General features: G+C 34.4%; 1 protein-coding gene across 1 annotated transcript; it reads left to right on the top strand.

Annotated features, from left to right (window-relative positions):
* Positions 1-2,140: 2,140 nt before the first annotated feature.
* On the top strand, positions 2,141-2,657 carry EIN_321040 (hypothetical protein; the record flags this gene model as incomplete). The annotated part of the gene is made up of 1 exon (XM_004260444.1): positions 2,141-2,657. A coding segment is annotated over one exon (517 nt), but the record flags the coding sequence as incomplete, so codon positions are not given.

Below are 2,657 nucleotides of genomic sequence, written 5' to 3'. Positions count from 1 at the left end.
TTCAGCCTTTCATTTTAGATGAACCCGATGGGTTTGTTAAAAACTTGAATTATTGTGTTTTTTGTTCGAAATTTTCACGAGATGCTCTTAAAGAGCATTACAAAAATCATTTTTATAAAGACGCGAACATTTTTTGTGTTATTAAGGAAAGGCTCCAAAACTTCGCAATAAACTACTTTAATATACTAAATTATTTGTCGCTTAACTCGTTAATAAACTCAAATTATGAGAAAATCAAAAAACGCGTCAAAGTTCCAAATGATGAGAGTCAAAGATGCGTTGATCACCACTGGAGTAAACACATCAAATATAAATAAAATGATTGAAGATGTTATTATTGCTCTTCAAGCAATATCCATTGAATTAACAATTCAACAACCTGCAATAAATGAGCCACACTTTGTTTCGCAACAAATCTGTGAACAAAATCCAAACATCATGATAAACACTTACAACGATGATGGTATCAATGAGGAGCACAACGATTCGTCTTATCCAGATAGAACAGCACATCCCAACACTGCTACACCCCCTGTGATAGACACAACACAAACACCAATAGGTGTTGTTCATCAAACACCATTTAATCTTGAAACAAACTTAGATAAGAAACAGACCACTTTTGGTGATATCATGGGTCATTATGACTTCGTTTATGGAAACGATCCAATTGATGGCAGCCTGGAAACTGAGCACAGTGGAGGCGAAGATGAAGCTCATGAAAATGAAGAATATGAAGGAAGTGAATGCAGTGAATGCAACGAAATAGAAGACACATGAGTCCATGAAATAATGAGTCAAGCATCCGGGATATGGCAACAGTTGTCTTCTTCGCTTATTGAGTCACACTCGTCAAAAAACGTCCCGGAAAATACCAAGGTTGCAGATGAAAATGAATATTGGCTCGACGATATCGATAGTGAAGACGAAAATTGTATAAAAAGTGACCTTCAATTGAAAAATGAGCTAGTCAATAGTGAACGACTTAATTTTATAATGGACACTCTCGAAAACACCAAAAACGCCGATTTACACATGTCAACAATTCTCACCAAAGCAATAGACGAAGAAGTTGGGAGACGCATTGGAAACAGCAAAACGGAACTTGCAAAAAAAGAAAAAAAGGGGTTTCAATAATATTAATGATATTAATTTTTTCACTCGAAGATTTTTCTTCTAACGAAATAACGAAAATATTAGAAGTGATTAAAATTATAACAATTAAAACTTCAATTGAAATGAGTGTTTCCACAAAAACTGTTGAAATGCGCATGAAACATGTATATGAAGTTGACAAAAGACGTCTGCAAAATTTGGGTCAACTGAAAACACCCTTTCATTTAATCGCCGATTCACAAACTTACGATGGAGAGACTCACTATTCACTATATGCACGTTTTAGTTTTGACTTTTGCACAACAACTGAAGTAAAGATTAAAATTGGTAACTATTACGGCGAAGGTGATGCACACTCATGGGTTGAGTGGATTCTTCGTGCACTGTATCATGCAAAACTCAGTTTACAACAACTCAAAGGAATTTCACTTGATGGTACCACATGTAACACAAAAATCGGCGTGTTATTAAAAAGTCTTGTTCCAATTGAACATCGAAAGCGCTTAAAACGAAATTATTGTTTTGATCATAGACTGTCGAAGGCATGTGAAAAGGTTGTTGAAGTTAACGAAGGAAGTGTAATTAATCAATTCCTGAATGAAATAACAAATTCTAAATTCAGAAATGATTGGGTTGGTTTCAATAAACAAAACAAGACTGAAATGTGTGCCACCGAAATTCCTAGTACAAGTACAACACGGTTTCTTTTCACTTCATTTGTGACTTCAGCTATTTTTGAAAATTTTGAAAATTATCAACTTTATTAAATAAAGAAAATTTCAATTTTGTACCTTAAAACGTATTTGAAAATAAATTTGGACGCGTTTCATTAGATGACTCTTTATTCGTCGGAGCTCTGTATTTTATTGATTACCTGTTCGCGCCACTTAAAATTGTAAGTCAATGGCTTCAAGGAAGAGATGTAAAATTTCCAGTGGCATATCAGAGAATTTGTGATACAAAAAAATATTATATAAATAACAAAACAAAATTGGATGACAAAAACGACAGTTTTTTTGGAACCATGTTATTTATCAGAGAAAATAACAGTGACAACATTGAAGTACTTAGAGGTATTTGTCACGATTATGTTGTGAGGCTCATTCAAGCGTTGGTTGTGAGATTCGCAAATCCGTTACGTAAATCAACATGTTTTGAAATATTCGAAGAGTACCATCTCAAAGAATATGAACTAGAGATAGACACTTACCAAGATTTTGTTGATCTTCAACAGAGACTGGCGGACCCACAATTGTTAATGAAAATGAAAATGTACATGCTCGAAATGGACATACCACGTCTTGATGAGTACGACGATTTTGCAGATGAAGCAGAATTGATAATGGAGTGGTGTCATGATAATATAAACTCTGTTAGTAAAATTAAAGCCAAAATGGATTTAATTTATAAATCGCCTGAAATCAGATGCACAAAGGATCAAAAAGATATAATAGACACGGCTTTTCCAACTGGACATTTCAGCTCTGACTTACCAGGATCAGATGACGGTTCTTCGGCGACAGAAGGAAGTTTAGAAAGCA

The sequence above is a fragment of the Entamoeba invadens genome (genome assembly GCF_000330505.1).
Source record: "Entamoeba invadens IP1 unplaced genomic scaffold scaff_1105074726053, whole genome shotgun sequence".
NCBI lineage: Eukaryota > Evosea > Mastigamoebida > Endamoebidae > Entamoeba > Entamoeba invadens.
Note: the sequence above shows the minus strand (reverse complement) of the source record. Positions and strands in the feature narration are given on the sequence as shown.